The 16622-nt window shown below is 45.3% G+C and overlaps 1 protein-coding gene across 10 annotated transcripts in view; it reads right to left on the bottom strand.

Moving 5' to 3' along the window:
* Window positions 1–16622, bottom strand: part of LOC124002775 (homeodomain-interacting protein kinase 2-like) — a 98665-nt gene that overhangs the window by 74222 nt on the left and 7821 nt on the right. For all 10 annotated transcript variants that reach the window (XM_046310505.1, XM_046310530.1, XM_046310538.1 and 7 more), the window contains exon 2: window positions 650–1805. In XM_046310505.1, coding sequence (XP_046166461.1) covers window positions 650–1805 — 1156 coding nt within the window. The remainder of the gene's footprint in view (window positions 1–649; window positions 1806–16622) is intronic.

The following is a 16622-nucleotide window of genomic DNA, read 5'->3' as shown; positions in this document are numbered from 1 at the left end:
CAGACCTGCCTTCTTAATCTTCAAAGCAGCACCACAACATGGGTGTTTTATCATATTAAACACGATAAGCAGCTGGTTTCTCAGCAAGCCTCAGAGTTTTAACTGTCCCCCCATCTCACAGCGGAAAGGGGGAGGGTTAACACTGAGGAGAGAGAGAGAGAGAGAGAGAGAGAGAGAGAGAGAGAGAGAGAGAGAGAGAGGGAGAGAGAGAGAGAGAGAGAGAGAGAGAGAGAGAGAGAGAGAGAGAGAGAGAGAGAGAGAGAGAGGGAGACGAGAGAGAGAGAGGGAGAGACAGAGAGAGAGAGAGAGAGAGAGAGAGAGAGAGAGAGAGAGAGAGAGAGAGAGAGAGAGAGAGAGAGAGAGAGAGAGAGAGAGAGAGAGAGAGAGAGAGAGGGAGATAGAGAGAGGGAGATAGAGAGAGAGAGAGGGAGATAGAGAGAGAGAGAGAGAGAGAGAGAGAGAGAGAGAGAGAGAGAGAGAGAGAGAGAGAGAGAGAGAGAGAGATAGAGAGTGGCACAGAGCTGTCCCATCTAAACCTTTTCAAACCCTATTTTTTATCAAACCAACTGCCAGATCTCTCTTGGGAAAGAGGCTTTTTGACCTCAGTGGGATTTCCTGGTTAATTCAAGGTGATAGAAACGGATCTTACCTGTAGTATCTGGACTGCAGGTAGGTGGAGCACACGGCTTTGGACACGTGGCTGGCCGAGCCAAAGTCGATGACCTTGACGCGGTAGGGCTGCCTGGAGGGATCCACCAACATGATGTTCTCCGGCTTCAGGTCAGCGTGAATCAGGCCCAGGCTCTTGAGCTTCATCAGGGCCGTGGCCACCTGCTGCAAGACCGGTCTGATGTACTTCAACGGCAGTGGACTGAATTTGTTCTGCTTGAGGAAGTCGTACAGGTTCTGCTCCAGCATCTCGAACACCAGGCACGTGTGGTTTTTGTGCTGGAAGCACTCATAGGCACGCACAAAGTTGTAGTCATCTGCACTCTCCGTGCTCAACCGGGCCAGGATGCTCACCTCGATCTGGCCCTGGCGCGCGTATGACGGGTGGTTCTTCAGGATCTTGATGGCAACAATCTCGTTGGTGCCCCTCTTCCAGCACTTGACCACCTGGCCGAAGGTGCCTCTGCCTAAGAACTCTAGCACCTCGTAGGTGTTGGTCATGGAGCAGACCACCTCGTGCTGCACCAACTGGTAGTCCCCTTCATTGTTGGAACCACTGTTCTTGGAGGTGGCTGTCGATGTGGCCGTTGCCGTGGCCGTAGCCACAGCGGCCCCGCTGGCTGCGTTCTGGATCATCGTTGTGCCACTGCCGTGCTCCTCGATGATCGTCACGCTGCTGTTGCTGTTGTCAAGCTCCTCACTCTTGCGCTTAAGCCCGCATCGCTGGTAGGTGTCCAGCAGACTGACGGTGCTGCGACGGGTCAGGTTGTGGACGGCTCCACCACTTCCTCCTCCGCTTCCGCCTCCACTGCCGCTACTGCTACCGGCCAAGCCCAACAGAGGCCCCAGAGGCCCTGCGGTGCCCGAGGTACTGCTGGCCGAGGCGACCACGATGTGCCCCGCGCTAGACGGGAAGATGAGCGCTGGCTGCTCGTAGGGCAGAGAGGAGTTGATGCCAAGAGGGGTGGCGTGGGACACTTGCTGCTTGCTGTTCTGACTGTAGACGACTTTGCTGTGCGTGCCGTACCCTGTCATATCCCAGTATGAACTCTGCTCCACCTTCAGCTTCTTCACGCTAAAGAAGGCACTTGACTGGAGAGTGTGAGGGGACAAGACTTGCACTTGCGAGGCCATACCTGGAAAAAAGGAGGGGAGGGGGAGAGATAAAAAGTGAGAGGTAGGAATGTGAGACAGTGCTTGAAACACGAGCGGCGTCTTTAAATAAAGAGAGCTTAGGTCAGGGCTGGTCGTTACAGCGCTCAGCTAGGCCCATGCTGACACATCAATGCCTCACTCAACCGACACGTACACTGGACACTTAGATTCACATGAGTTATTTCACAGTTTAAGGCAACTATTCATTATTAAGTATCATGTATGCTATTCGTGGTAAGAGAGAGAGAGTGTGCATATATGTTTTTAAAGTATTTATACAACGGGTGGGTCTAATCCTGAATGCTGATTGGTTAGAAGCACATTCCAGACGGTGTCTATTCCACAAGTTACCACCGGCTAAATCTATGACGTTAAAATGCCTATTTACTCTGTTCCATCTGACTGCGCAATCCACTGTCTCATCAGCCCAGGCAGGGAAGTTAGAAACTTGATCTCCACTATAAAAATCATCTAGACATTCTCTCACATTTCTTTTAGACCAACATTTAGTTTTCAACAGCGGAGATTTGTATTAACCTTATTGTCTGTCTCTCCGACATTTGCAACAATGTTTCAATATTCAAATTCGATCTCCAACTGTCCCATAGTAATGAACAAGTAGGGGACGAGAGAGAAAGGCAGGCAGCGTTTCTCAGCCAGTCGAAATCATGAATCAGCTGGCGTAATTTTTATGGTATATACAAAGAAATGTCAATTGAAAAAAGGTCAAATGCAACAAAGTGCAGCTAGTTTGCAGTCTTTCCAGCTTCAGTTTGAAGTTATTGTGTTAGCTGTGTTGTTGGCTAGCTCCTCTGAACAAGTGTCCTAACGAGAGAGGACATTTTCTATACCAGGCGAAATCGTGCATCATTAGCTCATTGTTATGGATGTATCCAAATAAATGTCACTAGAAAACAGCTTAAACAGATGCAGCTACTATGGTTATTCTGTCTGCACTGTTTGACGTGACTGTAAATTAGCCGCAGTTGGCTAGCTAGCAAGCAAGGGATAAGAACATTGCCAGCCAGTATGGCAATGGAACGTTTAGAATGAACGACTGGGTCGCGTCCATAGACACAGAACAAAAAGACTGAACGACTGGGTCGCGTCCATAGACACAGAACAAAAAGACTGAACGACTGGGTCGCGTCCATAGACACAGAACAAAAAGACTGAACGACTGGGTCGCGTCCATAGACACAGAACAAAAAGACTGAACGACTGGGTCGCGTCCATAGACACAGAACAAAAAGACTGAACGACTGGGTCGCGTCCATAGACACAGAACAAAAAGACTGAACGACTGGGTCGCGTCCATAGACACAGAACAAAAAGACTGAACGACTGGGTCGCGTCCATAGACACAGAACAAAAAGACTGAACGACTGGGTCGCGTCCATAGACACAGAACAAAAAGACTGAACGACTGGGTCGCGTCCATAGACACAGAACAAAAAGACTGAACGACTGGGTCGCGTCCATAGACACAGAACAAAAAGACTGAATGACTGGGTTGCGTCCATAGACACAGAACAAAAAGACTGAACGACCAGCCGGCTTGGGAAGGATGAAATAGTATGAATAAATCAATCAAAATAACGTTTTTAATGAAAATATGTCAATCATTACTTGAATATGTTGGTAACCCGTTGAATAAAAGAGATAATGCCCTCAAAGCCATAGGGTAGGATATATTGGCAACACCCGTGCCAACATATCCTCCAAACACAGGTGCAGCATTATCACTTAAATCCAGTATTGGGACGTGCTTCATTATAGGATACATATAAGGTTTAAACAGGAACTTTGTGTATGAATGATGACTATATAGATATGATATATATTCAGAGGAAATACCATTTCTCTTCTGTTCCCATCTGGACTAATGTAAACAGAGCTCTTGCGAATACTCATTCATAGGGAGCTCAGAGAATCATCAGAGGAATACAGAAATGTGCACCAAAATGTTTCAAGGAATGATAGAAATTTCCTCCGCAAAAAGCAAAATGACAACCCAGACCCTGCATCTGTTGGTACAGAGAAAGAGAGCGAGAGATAAAAACCTTCATCTACTTTCCAAACAACAGAGAAGCATTTCAACTCCATCTTAACCTCAGATCCTGAAGACAACAAATCAAAACCGGTAAACTGTGAGGCACTGAGCTCGTGGGAATCGGCTGCCTCAGAAGCAAAGAACGGCACAAAAATAACCAGCTCAAACAGGGTTTTTTAGCAATGATGTTTGTAGCACTGAAATTATTATTGCAGCACAAGCTTGCTTACATGCAGGCCTCGGTACTGCTATATTTACAGTCTCCCATGTACCACAAATTAGTGTACTAGCACATTTAAGAGCTACCACTGTGTACATCTTCCCTCACACTCACAATGCCATTTGTAAACATAAACAATATCCATACACATACTCAAAATCCTAAAACACACCCACTCATGCACACAGTGAGTACAGTATATACAGTACCAGACATAGCCCTAGCCTAATGCTAAAAACAATCATGCTTTCCTGTCTCATTATAGATGACTAAACACACAGTGAGTACAGTATATACAGTACCAGACATAGCCCTAGCCTAATGCTAAAAACAATCATGCTTTCCTGTCTCATTATAGATGTGTGGTCCTTCTGTAGCTCAGTTGGTAGAGCATGGCGCTTGTAACGCCAGGGTAGTGGGTTCGATCCCCGGGACCACCCATACGTAGAATGTATGCACACATGACTGTAAGTCGCTTTGGATAAAAGCGTCTGCTAAATGGCATATATTAGATGACTAAACACACAGTGAATACAGTACCAGACATAGCCCTAGCCTAACGCTAAAAACAATCATGCTTTCCTGTCTCATTATAGATGACTAAACACACAGTGAGTACAGTATATACAGTACCAGACATAGCCCTAGCCTAATGCTAAAAACAATCATGCTTTCCTGTCTCATTATAGATGACTAAACACACAGTGAGTACAGTATATACAGTACCAGACATAGCCCTAGCCTAACGCTAAAAACAATCATGCTTTCCTGTCTCCTTATAGATGACTAAACACACAGTGACTCTGAAGAGAAGAGGCTGTGCAGAGATCCAGGAGCTAATGAGTAGAACATTTCCCCAACATTTCGGAGGAGTGTTGTTGGGGACAGGGAGCGGAGGGAGGAGACGTGCTTAGTCACTCTGTCATTATTCGACTTCTGACTTCTGATAGATTATTAATTCACTGCCAATCTCTCTCCTCCTCCTCTTCATCCTCCTCCATCTCCTTTCCTCCCTCCTCTTCCTACTCCCTTCCCTCCTAACAAATGTCTGTCTGACCCGATATAGCCAGGGACACTGGTCATCCTAACGGTCATCTGGTCTTAACCTTAATGCTGCACACTGAAGCCGACGCCTGTAGGCTTGTTGATTAAAGGAATAGTTCGGGATTTTGGCAATGAGGCCCTTGCCCTTGGCACGCTAGCTGTACCCGAAGACTTCCAGTCTTTGTGGTAAGTTAGCTATTATTGGCTCGTGAAACTACCCCTAACTTCCTACATACTGGATGCAGATACATAACCATGGTACCCACGAGTTCATCTGACTCCGGAGAAGCAGTTAAAGGGCTTCATTGACGAAACCCCACACTATCCCTTCAAGCATATTACCAGGGGCTACTTGCTAGAATCAAGCTTAATCAAACTACTCGTCTTGCATTGTTCCCCTATAGCCCTAGACACCCCTCTCTGTCCCCCACCCCGGACTGGTCTGTGTGGACGGCCGCTGTAGAATTTAGACCCACCAGGCCGCTTTGCAACAACGTGTGGATGGATGGAGTAATGAAGACTGTCCGATGGGCTATTAGGAGCAAGGCACTCAGCTAATCACATAAGACACCAGGGCCAGATGTCACTTGGATTACCCACCGATTCCTTAGCTGGGCACTTTGCTGCTCAAAATAATTTGGGCACCGTAGTCACTAGTCACCGGTGCTGCTGCTGCTGCGTGGGACTGACTGAGAGCCTATGGGAGGAGAATAAGATACTATGGAGCATTGGCCTACTGTTCTGACGGTGATGGAACATTCCAGGATTATAGCACTATGATTAGGGATGACCAACAGTAACTGCATCAGCCAGGCAGCTTTGGGATTATGGCTTTAGGATGAAATTGTAACGGCTCTTTCCATAGCAGCGCCATCGCCATCTGAAATTCCCCTCAAACTGACGTTAGTTATTCGTCATTGACTCCTGTTTGTTACTGTTCTGTTATAGGTGTCCAAACTTGAGCGACATGGAGAAATGTAGGCGCCAGCCAGGAGACTTGTCTAACTTGGGAAACTGTATATTCTGAGGAAATACTTGGGAATCTGAACTGAGATATATTCTGAGGAAATACTTGGGAATCTGAACTGAGATATATTCTGAGGAAATACTTACGAAACATGGCGAATTGAACGTATCCATGACTCACTAGGGCAACTCTGGGAGCCGGGAAAGTTACAGTTAACACAACTGAAGGGTCGAATAAAGAGTAACTGACTTAGAGACAGATAAGTATTTAAATGAACAAACAGAATGGGGTCAAACGGCTGGAACGTTATCTCTGAACAACATGCATAGGCAACAATGTGCACAATAGTACCTCACTGGAATGTCAGAACGCATTCATCACCGCATTGAATCGCCACTTAACTTCAAAACGGTTTCAAATCTGAACCATGAACACGAAACAACCACCTCCCTTTTTGTTGTTGTTAATTGTTGGCTTTTTATATTTAAACCAACATTGTAGTCTACAAAGCTTCCAAATGCCCTCATTTATTTGAATTTCTGAACTCTGTGCCAAACAGAAAACAGTAAAGGGCCCATTGTTTGACATTTACAATGTTGGAATGCCTTGAGTAGCCTGCCTCTCTATTTAAAATACCTTAAAGAGCATGGTGTGTTTAGTGCACTGCAATTAAGCAGCATACCACAGTGGCATTTCCCCCTGTTCAGAGGCAGTATGCTGAAATGGTAATGTTCAATGTATTCAGGGGGGATTATGTCCTCTTTCAAAGGTTCATCTGCTTTTTGGGAGGATCAACTCTATTCTGCCCTCTTAGAAAAAAGGGTTCCAAAGGGGTTCTTTGGCAAGGGTTCTACATGGAATCAACATGGTTCATTATTGAACCCGAAAGGGTTCTACATGGAATCAACATGGTTCATTATTGAACCCGAAAGGGTTCTACATGGAATCCACATGGTTCATTATTGAACCCGAAAGGGTTCTACATGGAATCAACATGGTTCATTATTGAAGGGTTCTACATGGAATCAACATGGTTCGAAAGGGTTCTACATGGAATCAACATGGTTCATTATTGAACCCGAAAGGGTTCTACATGGAATCAACATGGTTCATTATTGAACCCGAAAGGGTTCTACATGGAATCAACATGGTTCATTATTGAACCCGAAAGGGTTCTACATGGAATCAACATGGTTCATTATTGAACCCGAAAGGGTTCTACATGGAATCAACATGGTTCATTATTGAACCCGAAAGGGTTCTACATGGAACCAGAAAGGGTTCTTCAAAGGGTTCTTCTATGGGGCAGCCCCAAAAATACATTTAGACAGGTAGCCTAGTGGTTAGAGCGTTGGAATAGTAACTGAAATGTTGCAAGATCAAATCTCTGAGCTGACAAGGTAAAAATCTGTCGTTCTTCCCCTGATCAAGGCAGTTAACTCACTGTTCCCAGGCCGTCATTGAAAATAAGAATTTGTTCTGACTCGTCTAGTTAAATAAAGGTAAAATATAACCTTTTTTCCCTAAAAGTGTGCACGGGAGGCCGACGGAGGGAGGATGGAAGGAAGGAGGGGAAAAGAAAGGCTGTAGGCCCTCTTGATCTGACTAGGTCCTGTGTGCTTGGCCGTTTTAATAAAGGCCTGTATAGTAGTATGCATGACAACATGCCGTGCAGCACTCTTATCTAGAGGAGAGAGGAGGAATCAAATACACAACCCTTCCTCAGTCATAGTGGGACCCTTCTCAGAGCTAACCCTCTGTGAATGTAGCAGAAACTATGTCCAAGTTAAGACCTGGAACTCTATGTCCATGGTCCTGAACCATCCCCCTCAGCAGAATGGACAAGCTGGACACTGGACAAGGAGTCCATGTGCAGTCTGCAAGAGATCACCAGAGGCCCATCTGAGGGTTGTCTGTCTCTTAGGGATGATCCAGGACATTAAGGCATCTGTAGGAATCATCAGAGCGCATGGGGGGGCAGATCACTGGTTAATGACTTGACCTCTGTCCGTCGAGACAAAGCATTAGCTCCCCTCGGCTCTGATGGGGACAGTGGCGTGAGAGAAGAGAGGGAGCAGAACCCCTCCAAACCCTACCCTTCTCTGCTGTCCACTCTACTCAGCATCAGGGTCATCGCTATCCACCCCCCTTCCAGGAGAGAGAGACACCGTGGCGGGTGTCTGACTCTCTTGTCTGTCCGTCTATCCACACCCGTCCTTCAGGTCCCATAGCAGAGCCTCTCCTGTGCCATAAGCAGCGCAGAACAAGCCAACATCTCAGGGGACTGGAGGTGAAAATGAATGCAGCAGTGAAGGGAACATATTGTCTGTTTGGAGTGAGCCAATAAGCCATGTCATTCAGCCTGGCCTTGTGAGTCTGTCTGCCTGGAACGGTCCTTAGAGGGGGTGCTAGGGCCTGTCGCTCCCCCACTGTCTCACATAAACACACACTACTCTAGTTCACTATTGACCACCCGGTCCACTTTTATAGCTCCCATCTCAGCTTATTTATAGAATAATTCCTCAGAGAGGCAGGCAGGGACAGCTAGTTAGCGGGCCACAGCCTCAGTACACAACAAAGTTCCTGTTCAACCTACAGGTAACTACTGCTGGCGGACAAGCTACCATACACACATGCTACAACACAAATCCATAAGGTCACTTGTAGCCAATGCATTCCAAATGTTCTTTATAATGAATAACAAATAGTCTACTACCTAGGTGGTGGCCATGAACACACATCTAAACGAAAAACAAAGCAGCCGCTCAGCAGCGGTTAGATAATAGATTACAGCTTGTTATTCACATGTAAAGTGCAGACGCTATAAAAAGCCACTTCTATGAGGCACCTTTGGCATGGTTTCATTTTGCCACAGCCTAACCTCTGCCTGTTTATTTATTAGACACATTTCAATAGATTATTGAAAGTTCCCAGAATTTTGCAACCCTAGCCTTGGGAGAGGGAGGGGGGAGAGAGGAGAGGGGTACAGGGTGATGGCAGCATGAGCTCTATTTGAGCAGTCTTTCTTATTAATGAAAAATCACGAGCAGGGCAATTGTACAAAGCACAGCACCCAACTTCCTCTCTACAGAGACAGTGAGAGAGAGGGGGAGAGGGAAAGAGAGAGAGAGAGAGAGAGGCAGGCAGGCCGATTATGATTTTTCATCGCCGGTACCGATTATTGGAGAACCAAAAAAGCCGATACCGATTAATCGGACAATTTTAAAATTTGTTTGTAATAATGACAATTACAACAATATTGAATGAACACTTATTTTAATTTAATATAATACATCAATAAAATCAATTTAGCCTCAAATAAATAATGAAAAATGTCCAATTTGGTTTAAATAATGCAAAAACAAAGTGTTGGAGAAGAAAGTAAAAGTGCAATATGTGCCATGTAAGAAAGCTAACGTTTAAGTTCCTTGCTCAGAACATGAGAACATATGAAAGCTGGTGGTTCCTTTTAACATTAGTCTTCAATATTCCCAGGTAAGAAGTTTTAGGTTGTAGTTACTATAGGAATTATAGGACTATATCTCTCTATAGCATTTGTATTTCATTAACCATTGACTATTGGATGTTCTTATAGGCACTTTAGTATTGCCAGTGTAACAGTATAGCTTCCGTCCCTCTCCTCGCTCCTACCTGGGCTTGAACCAGGAACATGACGACAACAGCCACCCTCGAAGCAGCGTTACCCATGCAGAGCAAGGGGAACAACCACTCCAAGTCTCAGAGTGAGTGACGTTTGAAACGCTATTAGCGCATATACCCTGACTCTGCGTGCAATGAACGCAAGAGAAGTGACACTATTTCACCTGGTTAATATTGCATGCTAACCTGGATTTCTTTTAGCTAAATATGCAGATTTAAAAATATATACTTCTGTGTATTGATTTTAAGAAAGGGCATTGATGTTTATGGTTAGGTACACATTGGAGCAATGATACGCATCGCATCGATTACATGCTACGCAGGACACGCTAGATAAACTAGTAATATCATCAATCATATGTAGTTAACTTGTGATTATGATTGATTGATTGATTGTTTTTCATAAGATAGGTTTAATGCTATCTAGCAACTTACCTTGGCTTACTGCATTCGCGTAACAGGCAGTCTCCTCGTGGAGTGCAATGAGAGGCAGGTGGTTAGAGTGTTGAACAAGTTGACTGTAAGGTTGCAAGATTGAATCCCCTGAGCTGACAAGGTAAAAATCTGTCGTTCTGCCCCTGAACGAGGCAGTTAACCCACCGTTCCTAGGCCATCATTGAAAATAAGAATGTGTTCTTAACTGACTTGCCTAGATAAATAAAGATGAAATAAAATCGGCCAAATCGGTGTCCAAAAATACAGATTACCGATTGTTATGAAAACTTGAAATCGGCCCTAATTAATCGGCCATTCCGATTAATCGGTCAAACTCTAATAGAGACAGCAAGAGAGAGAGAGACAGAAACATAGCGAGACAGTGCAAGAGAGAGTGAGAGACAGAAACAGAAAGATGGAAAGAGAAAATAGAAAGGGAGAAAGCGTAACATTGCTGCTACACTAGGCATTTAACCCCACCATCCCTCTCAAAACGGCTCTCTTTTAACTACTGCTTCAGAACACCAGGCAAACACAGCGAGGCCATGCAGGGACACACACCTGATAAGAAGCCTGCCTTTCTTCTCTCTGCTTATCACCCCTGTACAGTACCGACCCGACAGTACCGACCTCCACTGCAGGTTCTCTCCCACTCACTCCTAACGAGATGCAGGACAGCAGGTTATTGTTTGTATCTATAGATACATAGGCCTAAACGTTCAGACACCAAGGCAGTCTAACGATATATGATATAATCGTGTGTGTGTGTGTGTGTGTGTGTGTGTGTGTGTGTGTGTGTGTGTGTGTGTGTGTGTGTGTGTGTGTGTGTGTGTGTGTGTGTGTGTGTGTGTGTGTGTGTGTGTGTGTGTGTGTGTGTGTGTGTGTGTGTGTGTGTGTGTGTGTGTGTGTGCACATTGAGGTGGCATGTTTGCAGTTCTTGCAGTGCTGCAAGAGCTGATCAAAGGCTGCTGTGCCAGGTTACAAAACCCCAGAGAGAGACAGACTGAGGACACACATGCACACACGAACACAGACACACATAGACAACATATCACCCACCATAATTCAATCTAAAGATCGACCAATAAAGGACCTGTGGCATGTAAAGATTTCTGAAGAAACCATTAACTGTCATAGACCATAATCAGATTGTGGATCAGTCTAACATTTTCCAATGAAATGTAATTATCGACCCAGACCAAACAATCAACAGACAAGTAGAACAAGACAAAGATACCAAGCAGAGGGAATAAGGCAATAAACAATCAAAGAGAAAATACATGGTTTGTAAATTAACTGGGTTGCAGACAGATAGTAATAGCATTTGCGAAGGGGCACATTTGTATTACCCTAATATGATTGTCATTGGGAAAGTATTTTAATGGCTTTGCACTTGTTTCATTTTCAATATTATGAGCAGAGCAGGCTTTAAATCATCCATGCCCTCCATGATACTGTGCTGAAGATGGCAGGGAGAGAGAGAGAAAAGAGAGAAAAGAGAGAGCGAGTGAGAGAGACAGAGAGAGAGAGTGAGAGAGAATGAAAGAGAGAGAGAGAGAGAGAGTGAAAGAGAGAGACAGAGTGAAAGAGAAAGAGAGAGAGAAAGAGAGAGAGAGTGAAAGAGAATGAAAGAGAGAGACAGTGAAAGAGAGTGAAGAGAGAGAGAGAGAGAGAGAGAGAGAGAGAGAGAGAGAGAGAGAGAGAGAGAGAGAGAGAGAGAGAGTGAAAGAGAATGAAAGAGAGAGACAGTGAAAGAGAGAGTGAAAGAGAGAGAGAGAGAGAGAGAGAGAGAGAGAGAGAGAGAGAGAGAGAGAGAGAGAGAGAGAGAGAGAGAGAGAGAGAGAGAGAGAGAGAGAGAGAGAGAGAGAGAGTGAAAGAGAATGAAAGAGAGAGACAGTGAAAGAGAGAGAGAGAGAGAGAGAGAGAGAGAGAGAGAGAGAGAGAGAGAGAGAGAGAGAGAGAGAGAGAGAAAGAGAGAGAGAGAGAGAGAGAGAGAGAGAGAGAGAGAGAGAGAGAGAGAGAGAGAGAGAGAGAGAGTGAAAGAGAATGAAAGAGAGAGACAGAGAGAGAGAGAGAGAGAGAGAGAGAGAGAGAGAGAGAGAGAGAGAGAGAGAGAGAGAGAGAGAGAGAAGAGAGAGAGAGTGAAAGAGAATGAAAGAGAGAGACAGTGAAAGAGAGAGACAGTGAAAGAGAGAGACAGTGAAAGAGAGAGAGAGAGAGAGAGCGAGAGAGAGAGAGAGAGAGAGAGAGAGAGAGAAAGAGAAAGAAAAAAGAGAGACATATCCAGTTGGAATAGCATTATCTGTCAATAGGTTGTGGTTTCATAGACATCAAGAAGCACCAACCAGTCCAGTCCAGTCCACTATGGAGGAGCATTTCCTGGGGTTATGGGTGTGCTTTAACACAGGCGCCAGCGGCCAAGGAGGAACCCAGGGGTCAACAGCTCTGCACTAATCTCCAACATACTGATGGAGCTACGCCTGTACGCCGGTACAACTCCCACCCATTGGAGAAACTGTACAGCCCAGTCTGGTCTCAACACCCTGCCAGGAATGAACCAAATACAGTGGGTGTGTCTATGTGTGCGTGTGCCCACAAAGCCCAGCAGGTATTTTGAGTGACAGACACCCATAGCCCGCCCCTGTGTCTCTGCCTCGTTGGGCGGTGAACCCCGACCACAGAAGAACCAGTCATACCCGATGAGTCACCCAGCGACCAATCAGCAGAGAGGCAGGCAAGGTGTTTTCAAAACATGTTTGATTTTGAGCAGCAGCATTTTCGGGGAAGTGGGCTGGCCTATTAGCCTGGTCTTGTCTGCTGGAGTGCAGATTGGACTGACAGACAGAATGTGTTGTAGGGGCGCCATTGAGTCAATGTGTCGGATAATGATAAGAGACTAGTGCTACTCCCACTCCCTGCTCTGCTCTGAGATGGCCAGTCGTGGAGGGGACAACAGCCCCTATCTTGAAGCTCTTTATCCCTCACACACCAGAGCAAACAATCAATACCCACGTGTGGTTAGCCTTTCCTTTCCTTACTCCTTGTCTCCACCTCCTCCTATTCCTTTCTGTTGTCACATAGAACATAGGGATGGGGCAGATCATGGCACACATGCTTCCCCAGGTGACAAGGGGCATGATATTTCAGGGGAGGGGGTTGAAACTGAGCTGAAGACCAGGACAGGGCCGTGGTGCAGAGTCATTTAGCAGCTTGGTTCCTTTTCCAATGAACTAACTGGTGGTTCTCTGAACAGGGGAGTAGCTCCCTCTCTGGAAGACCCTCCCACTCTCTTCACAGAATCCAGGAGAGGCCACAGCAACAGACCCATATCAAGCAGACAGCCACAGCCACACGCCAACACACCAACTCACGTCAATTACACCTACCATTTGAGGAGGGTATAGAGTTTTCAACTCAATGTGCGCTAAACATGGCAGAGACTGTCTGGTGACATAACTGCTGAGGTAATGAGGGAAACCAGCCAAGCAGCCAACTCAGCTCTCCACACAGTCTGGTTCACAGCCTATGCAACATAAGGACTTCAAGGATATTTACAGTGAGTATGATCACAAATAACCAGACCTGGGTACAACTCTAAAATCTTTCAAATACTTTGAGGGTTTGCTTTAGCCTGCCTGGAGTGCTCGATGGGCGAGTTTACACGATTCAATAACTTCCATTGCTCCAGGCAAGCTCAATCAAGCCCAGCTAAAGTATTTGAAATCATTTCAAATGCATTTGAAACCAGATCTGCAAATACACATAACATCCAAAACAAGCTATGTAAATAGCCAAGCATCACTGTTAGTGACCACACTGTCTGCAAGCCAATAAGCATCATATCAGCTACTAGGGCGGAGGCCAGGCCTCAACTCCCTGACTCTGTCTATTTCAGGAAGTTAACGAGGCAAGAACAACAGTCCTGCAGTGCCGGAGATGGAGGACAAGCTTTCATATATCTAAAGGTCAGGTCTTGCCCTTTTTCTGAGGCGCATTCTCTGAAAAGCCAGAGCTTTTGCTAGCCCCTGCCTGAGCGCACAGCTGCCACGGCCCATCATGGAGGACGAGGGGTGCCTGCACGTGTGTTTGCGTGTGTGTGTGCCAATGCTCAATGTGAGGAGACAGGTTAGAGGAGACGGGTGCACCCCTGCAACCCTTCTGCACTCCCCTCCTCCTCCCCTGCACCCTCCACGACCTCGGAGAGCACCACGGAGGCCCACGGGTCTCTCCACCCCCCCTCGGTCTCTCCTTCATTTCCCCCTTTCTCTCTAACTCGCTCTGAAAAGAAGGGTCAGTTCTAAGAGCAGTCAGGCAGAGCTGTTTATACCCATGTGCCTCAGGCTTTGAAGTGAGGAGTGGTTTTAAAGGACTGAAAGCCTGGTCTATGTAGTCATGAATGAGGCCTTGAAAAAATAATAACCAACTGGCTATCAAAGAAATATATATGAAGACGAGTGAAAAGTCAAAGAAAAAAACGAAGAATCTCATTTTTCTTTGAACATAAAGTTACATTCGTTTCTATTTCGGGCAGCTATGACAGTGACGAAAGCATGAGGCCATTATAGTTTCAAAATGCACTAAAGAGATAATCATGGGATGAAGTAGTATTTGGGAAAGTATCTGAACTGTGCCCTGGGGTACATTCTTTTCTTTAACTTTGCATTTTCCCGTCAGCACGAATGGAGGACCCAGAGGCCAGTTGAATCAGTGATCTGGTGTCAGCGTTCCCTCTACGCTCCATCACACCATCAAAGCCAGCAATATCTGAGTCTTTGAGGGTAATGTTGACCACACACACGCCAGCGATAGACTGAGCAACACCAACTAGGTGATTCGTCAGTGATCCAGCAGAAACGAAAGAACTGAAAACGAAGAGATGTGAAAGAAAAAGGAGAAAGGGTGATATATAAAGGAGAAAGGGTGATATATAAAGGAGAAAGGGTGATATATAAAGGAGAAAGGGTGATAGATAAAGGAGAAATGGTGATATATAAAGGAGAAAGGGTGATATATAAAGGAGAAAGGGTGATATATAAAGGAGAAAGGGTGATATATAAAGGAGAAAGGGTGATAGATAAAGGAGAAATGGTGATATATAAAGGAGAAAGGGTGATATATAAAGGAGAAAGGGTGATATATAAAGGAGAAAGGGTGATAGATAAAGGAGAAAGGGATATATGATATATAAAGGAGAAAGGGTGATATATAAAGGAGAAAGGGTGATAGATAAAGGAGAAAGGGTGATAGATAAAGTGATAGATAAAGGGTGATAGATAAAGGAGAAAGGGTGATAGATAAAGGAGAAAGGGTGATATATAAAGGAGAAAGGGTGATATATAAAGGAGAAAGGGTGATATATAAAGGAGAAAGGGTGATAGATAAAGGAGAAATGGTGATATATAAAGGAGAAAGGGTGATATATAAAGGAGAAAGGGTGATATATAAAGGAGAAAGGGTGATAGATAAAGGAGAAATGGTGATATATAAAGGAGAAAGGTTGATATATAAAGGAGAAAGGGTGATAGATAAAGGAGAAAGGGTGATAGATAAAGGAGAAAGGGTGATAGATAAAGGAGAAAGGGTGATAGATAAAGGAGAAATTGTGATATATAAAGGAGAAATGGTGATAGATAAAGGAGAATGGTGATATATAAAGGAGTAAGGGTGATAGATAAAGGAGTAAGGGTGATAGATAAAGGAGAAAGGGTGATAGATAAAGGAAAAGCAGGCAGAGAGGAAAGACAGCAAGCAGAACGTAAAGATGTGTGCTGGTCATTTCCATTCCTGTTGATTCCCTTGATTGGCCCAGTCTCTCTCTGTACTGTGAACTGTGTCCGTCCCTTCTCCCTCCCCCTGGGGCAGCCGCAGACAGCACATCTGGCCATTTGACGTACTTTGGTTATCAGCCAAGTGTGTCGCTGTACCTACAGCCATCTGTGAAGGGGCTGCCAGCCCTCCGCCAGCCAGCCGGACGATGCTCCGCTTCCCTTCCGTGACCAAGAACGGCCCATACTCTCTCGCTCCGTCAACCTACACGGTGGGCTCTCTCTCTGTTGTGTTAGAAAGGCCAACTCTGCTGCAACTCTGCCCAGTGCTTTTCCAATCGTTACTCCATCTAGTGCACAATGCTTCTCTCCGTCTATCTCATTTCTCTCTCTCTCTCTCTCTCTCTCTCTCTCTCTCTCTCTCTCTCTCTCTCTCTCTCTCTCTCTCTACCTACTCATTCAAGGATTTTTCTTAGTTTTTACTATTTTCTACATTGTAGAAAAATAGTGAAGACATCAAAACTATGAAATAACACATATAGCATCATGTAGCAACCGAAAAAGTGTTAAACATTTTAGATTCTTCAAAGTAGCTTTACACACTCTTGGCATTCTCTCAACCAGCTTCACGAGGAATGGTTTTCCAACAGTCTT

This window comes from Oncorhynchus gorbuscha, linkage group LG02 (genome assembly GCF_021184085.1).
Source record: "Oncorhynchus gorbuscha isolate QuinsamMale2020 ecotype Even-year linkage group LG02, OgorEven_v1.0, whole genome shotgun sequence".
NCBI lineage: Eukaryota > Metazoa > Chordata > Actinopteri > Salmoniformes > Salmonidae > Oncorhynchus > Oncorhynchus gorbuscha.
This window is presented reverse-complemented; position numbering and strand designations above follow the sequence as displayed.